Genomic DNA, 19827 nt, shown 5'->3' with positions numbered 1-19827 from the left:
ATTTAAATGAAAAATAAGTTTAGTAACATAATTATATAAGAATAGACAATGATGAGGATGCTAACCTTAAAATCATTCCGCTATTTCTAATATTTAAGTCAATAGAATAATAGAAAAGAGTAAACCTCTTGCCAAGGTGAGCCCCTTTCTGATTAATAAAGCGATAGTTGTAGCGTTGGTCAGTTGAACTCCGTCAAAAGCCACAAGATGGAACCGGAGGCAGCTAACTCCAAACAATCAAGTAAATTACTGAACGAAAGCTAATCTCATTTCTTCGATCAGTGTCGAGTTCAAGTCCAGTTCCATGGTAAAATCATCAAAGGAAATTATTTTCAAGGGAGATTCTCGAATGTGACTTAGACATGGTGAAAAATGGGAGTTTCAGCATACCAAACGAAACCCATTATGCTATGCTGATGAATCTTCCAATGTAGTTCAGACTATTTCTACTTATCTTATATAATCAAATTTTTGAGGATTGTACATTTCCTTTAGCATGGTGTAGATCCCACATCATACCATTGTTATAACCAGAAAACGATAGGAAAAGCCTGCCAGTTATCAGCCTATTTCGCTCACCAGTTACCTCTGCAGAATCATGGAGCATATGATGAATCATAGACTAGACTTGTCTGGTTTTAGAATACCATCTTCTTCCAAATCACAGGATTCTACCAAGGACACTCAACAACAGATTTCCTTGTCTCAATAGAGACTACAGTCATGGGCGCATTTCTAGAACGTAAACAACTTTTAGCAGTCTTCTTTGATCTTAAAAAAGTCTACGACACTGCATGGCTAAAAGGGATCATTAGCACCTTGGTCTGTTAAAAACCCAGGCCATAATAATAACCTCCATACATGAACATAAACAAAATGTGTCAGAAAACATAAGTATTTTAACATGTTTAATTGATATTTTACATCATACAATTTCTTGGAAATGTAGCAATTTTTCTGATATGCAATTGGTTCTGGTTTTACACCATGAAAGTACCATTCCACGTGAAGAGCTTTATATACACGGATGATTCAAAGAGTGAATTAGACACTAGTTGTGCTTTTGTGACTGAGATCTCTACACGGGTTCTGTCTCCCTCTCTCATCCTTGGTGTACTCTGCTGAACTAACAGTCATTGAGAAGGCACTAAATATTGTGTGTCCCAGGAGGGGAGGCTAGTTCTGTGCTCCGACTCCTTGAGCAACCTACAATCTATCAGAGACTTGTACCCTAAACAGATTCTTGTTTGCAGCATTAACAACGCATTGCATGAATGATCTAGAAACCATATTCAAGTAATACTTATGTAGGCACCAGGACACTAAGGAATTCCTGGTAAAAAATGGGCTAACACAAATGCAAGAGATGCAGTAAAGCTAATACCTTTTACTCGCCACCTCGTAGTATCAGATATAGAAGCCACTGTTAATAAGAGACAAATGGCTGACAAAAGTATGGGCAGACACGACAGAAAATAAACAATGTGATTGATATAAAGGAGGCAGTGGTACCTTGGGATTTCTCAAACTGCAACAGCCGCAGGGAAACAGTAGTTTTGTGTCATCTCCAGATAGGAGATACGCTTCTCTCCTATGGTTTTTTAATGAATCGTGAGGAACCTCCCACTTGCCCATCTTATGATGTTCTTCAAACGGTCAGACATGTCCTGATCGAGTGCACACTGTATTCCCGATAGAGGAGGGATCATCAGCTCCCTACAACTTTGCCAGAGTTGCTAGGAGATAACAATGGTAATCTAACGAAACTTTTCGGATTTCTGAGAAGTACTTTGTTACTGGACAGAATCTGAAGAGCCTCTTACATACTTGATTGTTATACTATTAATAATTTTAATCAAGGCTGGGTGAGTTCCTGTACAGCTCACCTAGATCTACTGTAAACCATGTTTGAGTGTTGTTAATTATAATAAATTGTTTACTTACTTATAGTTACTTTTATTGTCATTAACCTAAATTTTAACTAGTATACAACATGTTTTACTAATTGTTGCAAACCAAGATAAGCAGGTGTCAATAACCAAACAGACATTGATAACCATTGTGTTTTATATCCTTCAAAAAAAATCCATGGACAAAAATAAACAAGCTGTTGTAACACTACAAGGTGTGCATTATATTACAACAGCTTGTGCAGAAGTGCATTAATGTACAAACAATGAACGTCAAATTATGTAATACACAAGTACAACAATTAACTAGTGATTGAGTAGTATTCTAAAATTTTAAACATTGATTCCTTAAAATAATATTTTGGCGTTACGTAAAATTGCAAGATCAATACTCAAAAGTGCTGAAAACCTGATGTATAAGTTTGGGTTTTCTCCTTAGTATCTTAATGCGCCAAAGCATTGAAACTTAAATTATTTCTTAAAGTGCCATATATTCGTCACCTACCACTTCTAGTGTTTAATTCCAAATAATCTTTTTGTAAGTCTAGAATTTGTATTAAATATATAGGTAATTAATTTAATTTAATTACTAATTTTAAATTTTGAAGATAAGTGTAATGGATGGTATTGTTTTAGGCTGCTCATCAATCTGGAGAGGATGAGATGAGCCTATCAACGCTGGGTCGAACGTACACTGTGGATTTCCATTCCATGCAACAGATTAACGAAGATACTGGCACGTCCAGACCTGTCCAGCGGCGAGTAACCCCACCTCACCCTCCCTCCACTCCCTCTACTCCCTCCAGTGATCTGGTCACCAACAACAACAGTAGCAATTTCTTTCCGTGAGTCAGTCTTGCTTTTAATTTATTAGTTAAAGCATTGCTCAAAGCATTTCAGTTGATAAACACAATATGCCAACATAAATTTGAAATGGTATTACAAAAAACCACAATGGTATTACTTGTTTTGTTATAAGTGTATATATCATCTGAAATCATCTATTTCATTTCTCGAAGAAGTATCAAAGTTTGTATAAAATTTCTTCTATGAATTGTTATTTAGATGTAAATATTTATTTTGCAAGTGAAGCTGTTGAATTAATTTATGTGTACAATTTTGACCACCAGGGAAGGAGATAACCTCAGCAGTGATGCCGCTGCGTTTGTACGCACTCTCTTCAATGTGCTGTACGAAGTGTACAGTAGCTCAGCAGGACCAGCTGTCCGTTGTAAATGCCTACGTGCTATTCTTAGAATGGTTTTCTACGCTTCACCAGAACTTCTTCAGGTATTTTAAATTTACCCTCTGAGCTGTAGTGTTTAATATATTTAACAACTTATTGTATACAACATTGTATAAATATTATAAACTTACTATTCGTAATTCTAATTGTTGAATAAAGACAAAGTTCTATTTAAGAAAATACAACATACATTTACACAATTTTTCATTCAATTTCAATAATTGTTTGGTGAAGGTTCATTTTGCAATTCACTGCTGTTGCTTGTAATTTTGGACATTTCATGATTATCAGTTTAATATGTCTTCTAATTCTCATTGTCTTTGTTCGCCACCACTTTCTTTTGAACATTTTCCTTTTAATTTTTGTTGCTCTTTACCAGAATCTATTGATCATGACAAATGACAGATAACACAATACGCAAAACTACTTTTCAGTCAAAATTGTTTACTAGTTTGGCGTAATAAAAGATTTCACCGGCGCTATGTTGTTGAAGTGAAAGTGGTGAATCATGAACATGAGATATGTGTCCAACACTATTAAAGCAGTAAATCTTCGAAGATTCGATATTAAATGTTGGTTCCGAAGATTTGGTGGATTTGAGTTTCAACTTCAACTTATCATTAATCCTCAAAACACTATTTCTATAGTAAGTGCTTGACAAATACATCTATAAGGTTTTTATTTTCATAAAACTTATTAAATGTTTTTACATGTAAGTGATAATACGTAACTTTAATTATAGTATCAAAGTCAAAATAAAGACAAATTATAAAATTTTTGACCCCAATTAATACAAATTACACATACTGAGTTTTCCTTCTCAGATTAGGTAGGTTTAAATCCATCCCTTTATAAAAATCTTACTCTTAAGAAATATTTGTCACGATTCAAATACCAGAATTCATTTGATGTATTAATATTATTACTGTATTATCACTGCCAAGATCACAGTGATAAATGAAAATTGCTACCAAGAGTGGTCCTGTGCTGTAAGACAGTGGTTTGAGCTCTAGTGTGTTCTAAGCGATTGTGACTTGTTAACAGGAAGTTCTCAAGACTCAGGTAGTTTCTAGTCATCTGGCTGGCATGATGGCCTCACAGGAGCTGCGTATAGTCGTTGGAGCTCTGCAGCTAGCAGAGATCCTCATGCACAAGTTGCCAAATGTTTTCTGTATTCATTTCGCCCGGGAAGGTGAGGTAGTTTTTAAGTATTGCATTCTGCTACATGAATTGGTCAAATTTAAATTCAAGTTGATCAGCTTTCGTGTAAACCTCAACTGTAGTGTTTTAACCCTTCTAATGGGTATAAACTAGAATCTATCTAGTTTATGTAATGTTGGTTTTTGCCACTTATTAAACCATCAATTCAAATATTATCTCTAATAGATATGTTAACTGCATATTTCTTATAATTTAACTGTCAGTAATGGGTACTTTTAATTCAAAGACATTTTGCTGATCTAATTTAATAAATAAAAACATTTTGTAATAATGTGTAGTTCCAACCATCATGTTCATATCAACAATTGTTGCATATCAACCAAAACTTTAGATTCCACAACATTATCACTAATTGTATTTTATCCAAAAAAATAATCCATAAGGGGTATGTTTTATAAATTAAGTTCTCAATTTTATTTTTAAATGTTTTGTATTATAAGGTACAATAATACAACATTACTTCAGTAAAACTTACATTTGTTATACTTCTATTATAAGAAATGTTGGAATAATTATGTAAGAAGTTTCTGTTCAAGATATCATTATTAATATATTTTCACAAAATGTTTTACAATTTAGTACTATAGATATATTGATACTTTTTGGATATCTTTATTTACACTGAAAAATGCCTTAATATAAACCAGGGAACTGAAAAGTTATTTTTTCTCTCTGTGAATTACAATTCTCTTTTCTAATATTATAACAAAGTTCCTTATTTCATACTGATAAAAACCATATATAGTTGTTATTGTTAATAACATATATGTTATTGTAGAATCTTGGAGCATTGGAAAAACTATTTATTGTAGTATCACTAGATAAAGGAATACGGCATTTTCCAATATACAATTTTTTTTTTTTTTTGTGCAATGCCTTTCTGAATCAAAGATTCCATCATCAGGCACTTCACAAATTATCAAATGTTTACATTTTTGTAATAATAATTAATTTTATAATAACATATGGTAAACAATTTGGATGTATGGTTAGCCAGTATCAAATATTTAATTAGAATTTTATTTTTATTTTTTTATAAATTGAGATGTGAGTAAAACTGAATTTTGAATTGGTCCGTCTTCATTATTGATAAGTTTTTCTTGATTTATGGTAATGTAAAATGTTTCCCAAGCATTTAAGTGTGTTGTGTTTGTAACTTCTTTTAATAATCGTAAATTTTTATTAGAGATTGTGTGTCCAGATTCAATACAGTGATTCGCCACAGCAGATTTTTCATTTCTTCCATATTTTATGTGTGCAAAGTGTTCTTTGAATCTTGAAGACGGACCAATTCAAAATTCAGTTTTACTCACATCTCAATTTATAAAAAAATTTAAAATTAAATTCTGATTAAATATTTGATACTGGCTAACCATACATCCAAATTGTTTACCATATGTTATTATAAAATTAATTATTATTACAAAAATGTAAACATTTGATAATTTGTGAAGTGCCTGATGATGGAATCTTTGATTCAGAAAGGCCTTGCACAAAATAAAAAATTATATATTGGAAAATGTCGTATTCCTTTATCTAGTGATACTACAATAAATATATGTTATTGTTCTCCTTTTAAGTAAAAACAAAGTGCCTCTTAAGTAGTTAACCCTTTTAGGACCAACTACCAAAAAATTGATGTTTGGGTTTTAGGTTATAAAACAATTTTATTCAGGTAAATTTCAACTCCGTGCCTTTGAATTCAGCAATGATTCAATCCACACAGTATAAGAAAGAGTATGTTTTCAATTTAACTGACACTACTGGCTTTCACAACATGCAGTAGTAACACTTGCTTCCTGTCATGATTAATATCTGATAGCCAGTTGCCTGATGACATTATTTAGTTTGTTAACATCAGAATTTAGGGTGCTTGTAATGAATTATTGTTTAATGACTAAGATCACTAATGTGAGATTAACCCATTGCTGATCGTATTGTTTTGGCACGCGGGCACATATTAATTTACGGTCAGTGGCAGCACGAACAGCAATGGTGCGCCACATTGTATCGCTCGCTATTGTATACTAGAAAATTCAGCTGTGAAGGTATTTGTTCAGATCGAACATGGGCCTGCTGGGGTATCCGTGATGTAGGAACGATAACACGCGAGCAAGGTTCCGAGGTGGCAGGGATGATGTCTGAATCATAGTCTAAATAAAAACGGCTCGGGCAAAGAGATTACAACATCCGGGCCATTGTCTAGACTAAACCCTCCAACATGTACGTCTGCGTTGTTTAGTTCTGTGTCACTAACCTCAAAAGTATTATAATAACAACTGAGGAAAACACCCAATCAGAAGCGCTAAAAAGCAGAGCGTAAACTCTTATGAATGATTTTTCAACTTCGACATACAACTGAAATCTGTAGGATATTTATAAAACTGTTGAAAACTCTAAACGTAGACCGTTGTTAAACACTCTTAGTTGACAAGTGAAGACGATCACCCGATCTATCAGACATTAATAGAACTATTTGGAGGGAAACTTAAAAGCAGACCGCTTTTGCGACCTGAGCTCTTCGTTAGGCCCGACCACTGCGTGACGAACCCAGCTCGTCAGTGATCCGCAGTGGGTTAAAGAAATCGCAAAGTAGGCAGCGCTCATTGCCATAAGTCACCACATTATTTTGAATTTGTTTTGTAACACAATAAAAGTGTTTCAAAATTCATTTTAACCTATTGATGTATGAAGTTTTCCTCATAACATTACAATTTTTAACTGGTTGGTCTTTTTGGAATGGAAAATCTGAAACTCATGATCCTAAAAGGGTTAAAAACTTTTATGAATCAGCTAAAATAGGCTTACTAGAACAAGACAAATATATGGTCATTTCTAGACTTAAAGTCTGTTACCCTGTTTTATGTAGAATGAATTTGTCCAATACGAACTAATTTTTGATACAGGAGTAATGCATCAAGTAAAACAGTTGGCAGATCCTCATGTGCCCATTTCTGCCTCCCCACCCAAAGTTAACCCACCGACCCCCACTATATCTTCAGCTGTCAACCACGGCGCCGGACCTTCCACTTCTAATGGTGCTGTTTCATCCTTGTGTAAGTTCTACTTCATTGCTTTCATTTGTGGGATTAACACATTGGAGTCTGGCTCGCTATTTGCTGTTTTTATTACCCGGTCTGCATAAATTAATTGGTTTTCACATTTTGTTTTTAGAAAAATGTTAAATATTATGTATAAGATATTATATTTTCTTGAAAGTTCTATCTTTCCTCTTTAAAATGATATGTAAAACTGTATTCCTATAAAATGTAATTAATTATAAAAAAAATTTCAAAACTTACATTATTTGAAGAAAAATAAAAACTCCCGCATGTCTTGTGTTACTTGAAAACTAACTTTTGAATAAATAAAACAAGTAATTTCAATTTTTTTATAGGCATTTACTATATACATATTTACAAATAATTATTTTAATTGCCAAAAAAATTTCAAATGCTAAAAAAATTATTGTTGTCGTAGACAGACTGACGACGCGCCAGGCCACGTCAGTGGATAAACAAAAGCCTCAAGCGGGTATGACGTAGTAGCGCCTAGCGGAATTGTTCTGAACTGACCATTAACGCTGGCTTTCTTATGCAGCAGACGGCACTCGAATATCACTCGAGCAACTCCGTATATCAATCGGCAAAGCTGTGCTCGAGTCACGCTCGAGCGCCGGCCGGGGTTTAAACTATGGCTCTCGCGTCTGGCTCGAGCGTAGACTCGAATGTGTTAAAGCTATTTTATTTAGTTTACCAAAATAAAGAATATGGCCAAAATGGATTGTGGTCTCATCTAGAAATTATAAGAAGCATTAAAAAATTATTCACCAATTCTGAAATTTTATTTGTAACAAAATGTTCTTTACAATCTAATAGTAGCATAGTTTTTGTCTTTTTTAATTTTATTACTTCTAAAAATATTATATTTGTATACAAAAACACTGGATGTGCAAAAAGAACTGAAAATAGTTTATTTAAAAGTTAATTTTTGTCATATTTACATTGCACCATTGTCTCCCAACACCAGGACTTGCTATTCTCTGTTGATGTGTAAGGTTAACGTTAAGTAATTGATATGAATGAGTGAGTGAGTTGTTGTCAGCAGGTGGCAGTCACTCGGCATCCCTGGAGCTCCGAAGGCTTTCCCAACACCAGGACTTGCTACTCTCTGTCGATGAAGCTCGCTCGAACAGTCCCCATTTGTAAGTTATATTCAGGCTCTACTTTTAAACCAATGCACTTAGTCTTAGGTAGATTTCATAGAACCCTCATGATTGCATTTTCTCCAATTTTGACCCATGAAATCAAAGACCACCATAATCCGGAGATTATAAATGCATGTTTGGGCATATACAATGTAATTTGGGTATTTGAACACTAACTGCCATAATTTTAAATTTGGATGAGTTCAATAACCAGTCCCTACCGATAAAAAGTTTTAGGTGGTGGCAAATTTGTGCGAAACTTGACTATTTCTCAAAATAAAATCAAAATGAAGCGATATTTATTTTATTATGTAAATATACAAGTAAAGAATGTTGTATATCTAACATTAAATAATAGCTTTTTAAACTTTTGCTATGTGTATTATTTGTAGGGATGTGCTGAAACGCAAACGTACAAGCAAGCGAGGATCTACTGCCAGTCGTAAGACTCGCCAGGAACATTTAGACCTACAAGACCAGCTACAGGACCTTTTCTCTAAAGGTAAGAAGATTCAATGTTTTAAATTGCCATGAGTTTAAGTTGCTTGAAAATTTATCATTGTCTCCCTAAAGCTTGTTGTCTAAGTTAATACCAATACTTAACAAAACTGACAATGTGGTGGACATTACATTACTTTAGTGTAATTTCAATATTTTTTGTGAAGGGTTGTCAAGTTTTTATTGTGTTTCTATTCAATCCTGTAAAAATTACTAATAAAACACTTTCAGGTGTTGTAATGTTTCATTCCTCTTCTACAAACATATAAAGGAGAATAGTGTGAATTGAATTTGCCAACTTTTGTCCACATCGATCTTATATTTATTCTTAAAGTAAATGTTTAGTCTTTTTGAAGGAAAATATTATAAGGAAAGTGCATAAAATATGATGAAACCCCAGTTATTTATTAGTAATATTTGGTGTTATAAAAAAGTATTTGATAAGATGTCTTGGTAATAATGAAAGGCAAAGGTTTTTTAACATAGATATGGGTCAATTGTAAATAATGTTTACAAATTTCAAGTTGCCAATCAACTTCTGATTGGTTCCTTGTATTACTAATGTTAATTTAAAGAAGTTCAGTTATGAAGTTTTCTGGTAGTCAGTCCAATATTATATATCTTACAGATAACAAACTAGAGAAATATTCCAATGTTTATAATTTGTGTTTTGGTTTTAATAAATTAATTATAATTAAGTAAATGAAAGGGAATGGTTTTGTTGTTAAGATTGAGAATGAACACGGAAAGAGAGTTGCACTCAGTTTATGAGGAGGGGTAAAAAGTAGAAAGCTGCATAGAGTTTTTACACATGTCACTCAGGACGTGTGGCGTAATTTCTCTTCTGTCTATCTGTCTGCATTTCTCAAGAACAAATTGACTTATAGACTTAATAGTTGCAAGTAGCCTCATTTCTACATAGGCAACATAGAGTTCAATGATTGTGGATTTGCCTGCATGGTATTTGGCTGAGTAGTAATATAATTTTCCACAGGTTATCTTGAGAAAGAATTTAGAAAGACAAAGTTTTGTATACTTTGCTATCACTATTCATTTACTCTCTTGTCTGTTTCTTTCCACTGAATATCTCTGGAAGTAATTAAAACTTAAAATTTTTGCATGTAACTTCATTTGCACATAGGCAACACCCTGTTTTATGATAATGCATATTCCCCTATTTGAAGTAGGTCAGCATTCGCGCATTGCTCAAATATTTGCTGGATATCTTGAGAATTAAATGAGCTAGACTTGAAATACTGAATGCAGTTTTAGCAAATCAACGTGATATGCGGTCTGGAGTACTTGTACCTTGTTATATTTGTTTCACATTAACTTTTCTCAAGAACAATTTGTATTTCTATATTGATAATGTTATTATAATGTAATTCGAAATCCAAAACTTTATTTTAATTCTGCCTCTGTTAATAACTAGGAATATCGGAGCCAATATCGTAGGAGTCACAAAGAATGAATATCAATAATACCGAGATAAATGTTGTCTGCCGCTACTCACAACTGGTTCTGATTGTAAAGTATTTCTCCTCTCTCCCTCCTCCCATCCTCCTTCCTTCGTCTTGCTATCTGTCTCTGCTCTTCACTTACTGTTCTCTGGTATCAGTGATTAATGTTTTATTTTAATCATCTCACGTCAGATAGTATTAGATTGTTATAATACCTCAAGGAAGGGTTAGGACTGAAGACCACAATATAGTTTAAGATTCAGTATTAGTCCTCACTCAATCTGTAGGATGTTCAAATCAAAACTATTATTAACTGAAAGATGCCAATTAGAGAATATATAATAAACTATTGTTTGTGTATGTTGCAGCAACTAGTAGCCTAGGGTCAGGCAGCAGGTCAAGACTGTACGGCAGTAGCAGCAGCAAGACCAGTAGTTTCTTGGCTAGTCTCAACCCTGCCCGCTGGGGTCGCACTGATAGACACTTGCACAAGGAGAACTCATCGTTGTCTAAGTGTGCCAGCAATGCGAACCTGAGTGCTGGCAACAGGGAGAAAGCTCGTCTGTGGGTGCGGGAGAGAGCCCAGTGCTTCGTGGATGCCTACAAGAACAGAAGTGATGTGCCTGTAACCGTAATTGTGAGACTGACTGAAGCAATCAACCAGCTGGATTCCCAGGTGAGGACACAGTCATGGTCACCTTTTTAAAGCATATGCATCAAATTAAAAAAGCGAGAATTATAAATTGTCAAATCAATGTCTTTTAATAAGTACTTTTTTAGTCATTATCACCTTAAGAGCTGGCTGTAGTGAACAGATCTTGAGTTGTAGCCCATAAAACATTACACTTCAAGACCTTATTATTCATCCTATAACTATAGAAAATGTCTCAATTTAATGTGTAATATTTTGAATAATTACCAATAAAGAACAAAAAAGCTGGATTATCTTTTTTCAAAATAACAAAAGTATCAAAGATACCAAAATAATAACCATAATTAAAGGTGAAAAATTGTTTCAAAACACTATTATTATGAGGCTAAAATGAAGGTAACCACCAGTAGAGTAAATATAAAGTAACTAGCATTAGTTTACAAATTACTTTGCCAGTTACTAATGCTGTACTGATGAGCCCTGTTATTCTGTTTGATATGCTCCTCAGATTTGATGTGAGGTTGGGCAGTTAAATGGTCAAATCCTTCATTCCATGAAAGAAAAAGCTCTATAATTGTTGTTGAAAAACAATGAATAGTTTTATTTTCAGTAATGTTTACACAGCCCATATATTACATTTCAGGGCCAAGGCAATGATGTGGAGACACTAGAAGCACTAAACCAGCTGAAGGAGATAGTGATGGCGTCTGATATCTCCCCTTTTGAGGTGAACCACAGTGGAATGATCCATTCCTTTCTACAATTTCTGACTCGGGCCTCGGACAGTAATCGAGATGATCGTCTACGGGCCTTTCTGCATGTTTTTGCCAACTGTCCAGTAAGTTGCTGTGTTTTTTGTGTCAAACACGATCATATTTTACATCTTGGTTTTATTATATAAAATTCTTCAATTCAAATTTATTATATTGAATTTATTTTATTTTAGCTGGACGGTTGCAGTTCTATCTGTGATATAAATGGGAGCTGTCTGTCTGCTCTGGTCACCAAACTCAGTGGCTGCGTGTCCCAGTTGGAACAGTTCCCTGTTAAAGTACACGACTTGCCTGCTGGCACCGGTAGTACCACTGCGCTCAAGTTCTTCAATACCCACCAACTAAAGGTGTAAATCCAAATTATTTGAGCTTACTTAGATAATCAAGACAACTTTTTTAGTGTTTTCTAATTACAATTAAGAGTTAATAAATAAATAACCATATTACTAATTATCGTCTCTTGTAAATAATATTTTGCTTGCTTGCAGTTCATATTCATATTTTCTATGTTGATGTTAGTGCAAGTGTTATGTCATGCAGGATGTCAAACGCTCGACAGGAAATAAATACAACAATCAGTAATTTTTATTCACCTCACGATATATGTATTTTTTATAGATATACCTCTATAAAATTTCTATGTTTATTCCTTAGTATTTTTTGTAATGGCTAAGGATGGCTTAAAATTTGTTTAACATTTTAAGTTTAAAATATATTTATAAGTGGTACAAATTATATATGCCCATATTTTTTGTGCATATTAAAGGCATATATTCTAGAAACCCAATATTATTATCTATAAGACTATAGTAGAAGATAGGGTATATAGAATAGAATAGAAACACTTCTTTATTGAGGTAAAATTAGGACCATGTGGTCCTTTCATACATTTAATAAAAAAACAAAAAAATAATTTTAATAGTACAAAAAAAAGGCTTAACTAACTAAACTAACACAATATTAAATTCACACAGCCGATTCAAAGAGTAGCCATGCTGCCCATCACGATATGACCTTGTTATAAATATATCTATTTCCATGAACCTCTGCAAATCGGAAAGTCTCCTAAGGCTTCATAATAAAAAAAATTGGATTGGTGATGATTTTGTTTCAATCATACTTAGGCTAAAAAACTATTAGGAATCAAGAGATTTGATAATTCTGGATTTGCCCCATGACTACTCATAGTTATATTGAAATGCGATGCGCTTAAAATAACTTATGAACAGCACTGGCACTTATAAACTGGTCAGAGCGGGTAATGGATACCCTTCCTTTCCCATATGAGATCTGAGACGGTTAGTTATGTAATGAAGAGATAATAAGAGAACGACCTTATAAAATAATATTTTCCTGATGTATGGGAATATTCACAATATAGAATTATTAAATACAAATTATAGTAATAGTGACAGTAGTTTTAAATCTTGATTGATATTGATTAATCAAAGTAATGCAAGCGAATATACTTTGACATAACTTTTAACTGCTTGCAGTGAGAGAATGTCAACATTTTTAGAAACCAGTTACATGCTTACAAATATTTAAATCTTACAACGTGTCTTACAAGATTATTTAGTATCTACTTTTTGAAAGTATTATATTAACATGCCAACCATTATACATTATATTATTATACTCATTGTACATCAATGTTGTACAACTTAACGTTTAAAATAATTAGGCACCTTTAATTTTATATTTTGAGATGGCAACCACGCATGGGTCTGTTTTTCCAACTGCAATGGAAGGGATATTTACATAAAACACTATTCAATACCAAATCATATTAGTTTACCTTGAATTTTACTATTATGTGGTCTCTTAATAAAGCGAAATTGTTTTTCTTTGATGTTCGAAAAATTAAGAATACTCTATACTATTCTGTTGTTAAAATAAAAATATATTTTAAATTATTAATAATAACTTGTAATTTTATGAATTTTCCAGTGCCACTTACAACGCCACCCTGACTGCACCACCCTAAAGCAGTGGAAGGGAGGCACAGTTAAGATTGATCCCCTAGCGCTTGTTCAGGCCATAGAGCGCTATCTTGTTGTCAGGGGATATGCTCGCATCAGAGACAAGGAGTCAGCGGAATCAGATGATGATAACAGTGAAGAAGATATCGATGACACTTTGGTAAATACGGTCCTTTTGTTAACACATGTAACATCTTCTATGATACTTTATCACTTGTTAAATAGATTATTAATTTAATGTTTTGTTGTATCAATTCAGTGTCGAATTCAACTAGAATGTTTAAACCAGCCGTGATTTATCCTGGAATAGATTAAGGCATGCAGTAAAGTCGTATTTTCAATTAAGTTGAAATACTGCCTCCCTGAAGCACACAGAATCTCTGGACTTCACTGAATACTGAAACTGTCAAGCATTGTTATTGATGTTATTCTATGTTTTGTTGACTAGGCTGCAGTTGTGATAAGCCAAGGAGCAGCTCGACACAAACTACAGTTTGTCATCGGCGAGCAAGTGTTGCCATACAACATGACAGTGTACCAGGCCATCCGACAGTTCTCTCCGGCAGCTGGCAATGACCAGTCCGAGACTGACACTGATAGTGAGGCCCCACTTGGGAGTGCCAACATCTGGGTCCAGACTCACACAGTCTATTACAGGTGAATCAAAACTGATAGGCCTTACTAAAATAATGAAATTGTTAAAATTGTGAAGCTGTTTTCTTCAGCCTTTAAAAAACAAAGAAAACAAAAAAAGCTTAAAATTAAAAAAGTTAAAAATTTAGGAAGTTAAGTGATAATTATTATATAAATTAACACTACTATGCTTTCATAAAAAGCTTGGTGTCAATTAAAACTTGTTTCAGGCCTGTACCAGAGGATGACAACTGTAATGCAAAAGTTGGTTCATCATTGGTATCCCCTCGCAAAGGCAAGTCCAGCATCAAAGTCACACCATTCCGCAGGAAACCGGACGAGCTTTGGACAGGTTTGTTGATATGCGGGTTGTAACAGTACCTTTATCAACTAAATTTTTACTACACTGACATTAGTAATGAGACCACTACTATCAACCACGGTTTTTAACTAAATCTAAAATAAAAATTCTTTAAAGCGTATAGTGTCACCAATTGGTAGAGCACTAATGCATAATTTTTGTCTTGAAACTGCAGTAGGCTTTTTGATACTGTTTACTGGTTTGATATATTAAGATCATATTAAAATAGTTGACATTATTAAAATAGTTTACTACTCAAAGTAAATGTTTCACTGATATCTGCAATAATTATTCTTATATTTTGTCTTAATAAATACAATTGAAGTCAATAAATATTTCTAGTTTCAATTCCATTTTTTTTCAATTTCTTTATTAATAAACTAGTATAACAGGAGTAGTTAGTGTCAAAGGTCCACATTAGATGTAACTAATAAGTTATCTCACAGACTGATGATGGCTGGACTTACATTTGACCTTTTGACCTCAAAATCAAGACTTCTTTCTTAGAAGAAGAGGAACCTATGTACCAAGTTTCACCTCCTTAGAACCTTTCTACAGAGAGTTATTTCACAGAAGGGGGGACGGACAATGACTTAATAATTTCACTAAGTTGGCTTAATAACTCATGAACAACACAATCAAGTCTTGTAACAATCATATGCAACCATCATCAAAGCTAGTAACAGTTTTTACTTGCAAAATTCCAGGTAATGCTTTTAATTAAACTTAAGTATTGCTTTTTATAGAGTGTAATACATTTTTTGAAAAGCTATTATAATTTTTGGAAGCTTAACGACAGTTTGGTAACTGTTACCCTTTAAATATTTTTGCTCAAGACCTTCCTGGATGATTCAATACAGAAAATGCTGAAAGTCCTAAGGGCTGCTTAGTAATACATCTTAAAAAAGTTTACATCAAGGACTGCAAGTTATGTCCTCTTACCTTCTAATTTTATTTGATAAACATACAAGGCGTCTCCAATCTACGGCCCGCAGACCACATCCACCCAGGGTGTTGTGTTCAATATTACATAATTTCATCCCATTTTCCAACTTACTTCTGGTTTAGAGTCTGAATCATTAAAGTGCATAGTGCTGCAACACGTACTATGAAACAGCAAAAAACTTTGAAGGTGGTATTTTTCCAATTTTTTTTTGTGCTGCAGTATTAAAAGTCGTTTTTTATGTTGTTTAAAACATGTCTCAGCAATACCTCATTCTCAAATGAAACTTCTGTAGATCTCTGCTTCTATCTGGATGGGTCAACAAAACTCGTGGGAGCACAGTTTAGTCAACCAAGGCAGCAGTAGGTACTTTCAGGTTACATTTCAACTCATAATTGGTGTGCCTACTTGTGTGATGAATTTAGGTTTATGTACCGCATCGAACAGAAATCTTGAGTGCGCACTAGTGAAATTTCATTTACTTCACCCAATAAATAGTAAGAGATATTTTACTCATAATAGAACAGTTCCATGATAATGAGGCAATGGGTCTGGCTTGGTTTTAAGTTGCTTTAATAAATTGACATTCTTTATGTATAAATTAAGAGCTTTTCTAGAAAAAAATCACTGATGATTTAACTTGTTAAGATACTTATACTATAACCAAACTACTTATTTTATTTGTATTCGACTATAAAAATATAGACATTAGTACATGAAAGTAGAATGATAGTGTTGTGAACTGTTGTTTTGTTCAGAAGGAGTAGTGCCAGCCAGCAAGTCACCTCTAGATGCCTTTCTTGTGCCCAAGCTGCCTGTCACAGTCTCTATCCACGACCAATCTTTGTCAGTTCTTTGCCTGTTGAGAGTCCTGCATGCGCTCAACCGCTTCTGGTACACTCTATACAACGGATTTGACGCAAAACCTATTCTTCCCCAACAGGTGACCAATCTAAATTTATGTTAGAGATACAGAGACCTATTTTGGATACAGAGTTGTATTATGAGTTATGAAATGTTTAATTACAATAGAAATTAACCATCATTTTTAATTAAGTCCCATATCAATTGAGTTGTGCCAAAAAAAATGTATTTCTTATTATATGTATAAGACTGCTCATATGTATAAGTCAAATTTTGCTCATATGTATAAATCAAATTTAAAAAAATGACAAAACTTAAATCTTTATCTCAAATACACAGCTAGAAAGGGTATCTTGCATATGATAGATATAATTTATCAATCCACTCATAAACCCAATTATATAAAGGAATATATTCTTTATCACTTACCTAATAATATTAAATAAATAACTGTTTAAATGCTTTTAATAAAAAACTGAAAGCATTCCTAAGTCATTAAAAAGGAGGTTCCTTTTTAATTTTAAACATGTATATAATTATCACAGAAATGAACACAACAAATTATATACAAATTAAATTATTTTTTTAAACTTTTGCATACTTGATTATACTGAATGACAACTTTCTTGGCATTTAGAGCACAGTTCAAATACAGTAAACAAGGTACTAAATGAAATAAATTGCATATAACTGCAAGTCAAAGGCAACATGTGATAAGGAGAGTAAGTTGTTCATCTCAGCACCATAAATAGCAGCTGTCACCCAAAGTCTTGTTTGTTTCGGTTTTGTAATAGAAAAGATAATATTAGTGTTAATTTAATCATAACTTACTTTTACACTACTCAGAATTTAGAATAAAATTAATTTTGTACTTTGTTTTATATAAATAAGAAAACAGATCTGTACCATTTGTATTTTTTTATTTTTCATTTGATTGGTATACTTGCAGGAATTTGTCAACAGCAAGATAGCAGCAAAGGCCAGCAGACAGTTACAGGATCCTCTTGTTATCATGACAGGAAACTTGCCCTCCTGGCTTCAGCAGATTGCAACAGTTTGGTGAGTTTGTGTGTGTGTGTGTGTGTGTGTGTGTGTGTGCGTGCGTGCGTGCGTGCGTGCGTGGTTCACTATAATTATTTTAGCAAAATAATCATTTTTATCTTTTTAACCCTCTTGAGACCATCCGACTATATATTGCCATTAGATAACTACTTAAAAAAGACTGGTTGACTTTATATAGTCGTGAAGATTCTTGGAGCATTGGAAATATTATAATTTAATACTACTAGTGAATTACAACACATATTCCAATACAGTGGAGTCCCGCTAATCCGAACATGTGTAATCCGAACGTCGGTTAATCCAAACAGGTCCAGGAGGAATTATTTATAACGATAATGAAGCGTTATAGGAACTAATTACTTAAAAAATGAAAATGGGTGGATCATTTCGTACATAAACAAAGAAAACTTTAATTAAATAGACATACAGTATTTTATTAAGACAAATTGTGTATGGTACAGTACATAAATAATGAAGTTAAATACAGTACCAAATTGAAACTTATAGGTTAAGTATGAGTTAAATTACTGTATTAAGAAGTGAAATCAAACAAAAATTGGACGTACAGTACTGATATTATTATTGAGTACAATATTAATTGTTAAAAGATATAAGTTCAGTTATTGTCTTCTGTCGCATTGAAGAGAGTTTATTGGATGACTCACATTGCTTAACAATAGAACTCTCACACTAAATACGGTAAATGTGCTTAGTATTCGCAAACACGTTTATTTGTCAAGAAATACAATGCAAAAGTCAGAAAACATGTTTTAATAAACAATGTTGATAATTCTATAATAAAATAGACCCATTCTCAAGTTTAAAACCGTATTTTTCTGTAATTCTGGCTAATCCGAACAATCACATAATCCGAATAGGGCTCGGTCCCAATTAGGTCGGATTAACGGGACTCTACTGTAATTAATTTAATTTTGTAAGGCCTTTCAAAATAAAGATTCTATCGTTAGGCAACTTCACAAAAAAAAATTGAATCATTTGAACAAGTGCATCATGTCCAGTGGAGAATAATTTGAAAGAGACTTAAAGTTTTGTTGCAATATGTACACTAGTTTTTCAGTATCATCAAAATGTCAGTCAATTTCCGGACAGCCCTTGTATAAATAATTTTCCATATTATTTGTTTTAATGATAAAACTCTTATGCAACATCCCAATGGAGCTTGCCGCTTATATAAAAATTGGCTGCCACTAGTAGGGTTAAGGTAATCTTTTAGTAGAGAGTTCAGTGCACAATGCTGATACTATCCTCATTGTGCTATCAGTCGACTTTGTATTTTGTAAATTAGAGAGTTCAATGATCAATGCTGATACTATCCTCATTGTGAATGCTATCAGTCAACTTTGTATTTTGTAAATAAAATAAAATTGTTAGTGAGTAGTATTATCTAATAGTAAGGTGTATTGTACAGTCCCTTCCTGCTGCCATTTGAGACTCGGCAGCTACTCATGTATGCCATTGCATTTGATCGTGACCGCGCTCTGCAGCGCCTGCTGGACTGCTCACCTGAGCTTGCCACCTCCGATTCTCAGGAGAGAGTGACGCCCCGCCTGGATCGCCGCAAGCGTACGGTCTCGCGTGAGGACATACTCAAGCAGGCTGAAGCAGTCATACAGGACCTGGCTTCCAGCAAAGCTCTCCTAGAAGTGCAGTATGAAAATGAGGTCTTTATCCTGTTTCTTTATAATTGTTTTAATTTATTTTATTACTTAATAATTTTATTAAACTTTACAAAAACAAAGTAGCTGATTACTGGATGACAATACAGAAAAATGAAAAACCCAAACTATTCATTTTTAGTCTGTGTTTAGGTGCTGTGGACCCATTAGTATTTCTAATAAATATTTAAAAGTATATTTTACAGCTTTGGAGTAAATTATGTTCATCTAAAAAGAATTATTAATTTAAGTACATCAGTAAACAATTTCTAACGAAACATAACTTTTAGGAAAAAATTAATTTTTAACAAACGTAGGTATGCTAAAACAAACTTTAAA

At 33.4% G+C, this 19827-nt stretch overlaps 1 protein-coding gene across 1 annotated transcript in view; it reads left to right on the top strand.

Moving 5' to 3' along the window:
• LOC124359871 (E3 ubiquitin-protein ligase TRIP12) overlaps nt 1-19827 on the top strand; it is a 116441-nt gene that overhangs the window by 87816 nt on the left and 8798 nt on the right. Inside the window, exons 18-32 of the mRNA XM_046812978.1 lie at nt 2547-2755; nt 3041-3200; nt 4201-4348; nt 7284-7433; nt 8482-8581; nt 8977-9086; nt 10911-11218; nt 11838-12032; nt 12141-12314; nt 13918-14109; nt 14398-14606; nt 14813-14934; nt 16645-16829; nt 17700-17809; nt 19242-19494. Of these exons, the coding sequence (XP_046668934.1) occupies nt 2547-2755; nt 3041-3200; nt 4201-4348; nt 7284-7433; nt 8482-8581; nt 8977-9086; nt 10911-11218; nt 11838-12032; nt 12141-12314; nt 13918-14109; nt 14398-14606; nt 14813-14934; nt 16645-16829; nt 17700-17809; nt 19242-19494 (2625 nt within the window). The remainder of the gene's footprint in view (nt 1-2546; nt 2756-3040; nt 3201-4200; nt 4349-7283; nt 7434-8481; nt 8582-8976; nt 9087-10910; nt 11219-11837; nt 12033-12140; nt 12315-13917; nt 14110-14397; nt 14607-14812; nt 14935-16644; nt 16830-17699; nt 17810-19241; nt 19495-19827) is intronic.

This window comes from Homalodisca vitripennis, chromosome 4 (genome assembly GCF_021130785.1).
Source record: "Homalodisca vitripennis isolate AUS2020 chromosome 4, UT_GWSS_2.1, whole genome shotgun sequence".
NCBI classification, from domain to species: domain Eukaryota; kingdom Metazoa; phylum Arthropoda; class Insecta; order Hemiptera; family Cicadellidae; genus Homalodisca; species Homalodisca vitripennis.
The sequence above is the reverse complement of the archived record's forward strand: the minus strand, read 5'-3'. Positions and strand labels throughout refer to the sequence as shown.